At 32.5% G+C, this 1,586-nt stretch overlaps 1 protein-coding gene across 1 annotated transcript in view; it reads right to left on the reverse strand.

The window, feature by feature from the left end:
• Positions 1–872, reverse strand: part of LOC108752514 (protein NPC2 homolog) — a 10,481-nt gene extending 9,609 nt beyond the window's left edge. The window contains exon 1 of the mRNA XM_018493362.1: positions 727–872. Coding sequence (XP_018348864.1) covers positions 727–817 — 91 coding nt within the window. The 5' untranslated portion in view covers positions 818–872. The remainder of the gene's footprint in view (positions 1–726) is intronic.
• Between the last annotated feature and the right edge of the window lie 714 nt (positions 873–1,586).

The raw sequence follows: 1,586 nt of genomic DNA on the forward strand, positions 1-1,586 counted from the left end.
GAGAAAAGTAACTAATGAAATCATCATTACCCTAAGCATTATTGTGCAAGTATTATTGTAACTGCATTATCATGAACATATTACTCAGAAGAAAGTATAATGTCGTTCCCAAAATAACTTATAACATAACAACGTTACAAGTAACGCGTTATGTGTTTCCAATCTTAATTCTTTTTAATTATACCTTTAAAGTCTGATCTACAATATGCTCTTTGTTTCCTGTTTCTTTCTTTTTACTCCCCTTTTTGCGACCGTTTTATTGACGATTGTATTATTTCTTGCCATGTGTTTCTTGTTTCTACTAAAATTCGTTAAAGCTTGTTCTACAATGTGCTTTCTGTTGCTCGAGGTAAACGTTAACGAACTTCAGAAGAAACAGAAAACACATATTAAGAAATATAATTGTTGACAAAACAATCACAAAGAAGAGAATTGAAATAGATAGAAATAGATTCGTGTAGTCGAACCAAATAAAAAATTCTGATTTTTCGAATACTGAGAAGAAACAGGATATAAAAAGCACATTGTAAAACAGGCTTTGTGGTCAAAAATCGATTATTTTTTAACATTTGGCCTCAAGTTTTTAAACGCATAATGGATAAATCTCGAAAAAGCAACATCCCTTCAGTAAATATTATTATTATTAACATTTTCATTCAAGGTAGATTTATTGCAAATAATTTTCTGTCAATCTCCCTGATTAACGATAATAAAACACGCACTCACCGCAATTCTCAAACTCGAAGGCAAAACAGGGCGCGAAACAACATGACGTGCAGAAAAGCGAAGTGAATAGGACAATCGTCACTCGAACCATGTTGCTATTGCTCGTACGACTTCCGCGCAGCTAATGACGGAATACTGCTGCAATTGTTTTAACATGTGTAGTCCCCTCTAGTACTTAATGAAAGAGCGCCTCCAAACGGTTCTCATTGTCAAAATACCGATCGAGCTGAGACTGGAAATTTACCATATATATCATTTATATTTCTACCTTTTTTTTTCTTTGGGTTTTACGTAAAACAATCGGATCTCTAAATCGGATTGAACAGTGGCTCACTCTAATGATTCTAAATGTCTATAGATCCAGAGACATTTACATTACTACAATTCTTGTTGTTTATGAAACTCGGATTTCGAATTACTATCGTCATACGTGTTCCTCTTCTGAAAAGTTAGTTTTTATTTCAGAAGTTTCAAAATATTTTTGTGGCATTTGTTGCGATTCTTTTCTATCTGCTGTTGCAGTTGATTTGATAAGTGTTGTACTCGGAGAAGGTCAACTATATTTCACTCTGCGTTTTTAATAATAATTTTTTTAACAAATCTCAATCTGAATTGAAAATCTACAGTGATGACTGCCTGGAAATTTCCAAACCTACAGTGAAGATGACCCAATAATAAGGGTCTTTTTTATTTCATTTCTGAATATATGGTATTCTTACACACCAACAACCTGTGCTGACTCAAATTGGCTTTTTACCTTCCTATAATTTTTTAAAATAATTTTGATAATAATTTTATAATGATATTTATAAACATATATATTGTGTGTGTGTGTGTGTGTGTGTGTGTGTGTGTGTGTG

Source organism: Trachymyrmex septentrionalis, unplaced genomic scaffold (genome assembly GCF_001594115.1).
Source record: "Trachymyrmex septentrionalis isolate Tsep2-gDNA-1 unplaced genomic scaffold, Tsep1.0 scaffold60, whole genome shotgun sequence".
NCBI classification, from domain to species: Eukaryota; Metazoa; Arthropoda; class Insecta; order Hymenoptera; family Formicidae; genus Trachymyrmex; species Trachymyrmex septentrionalis.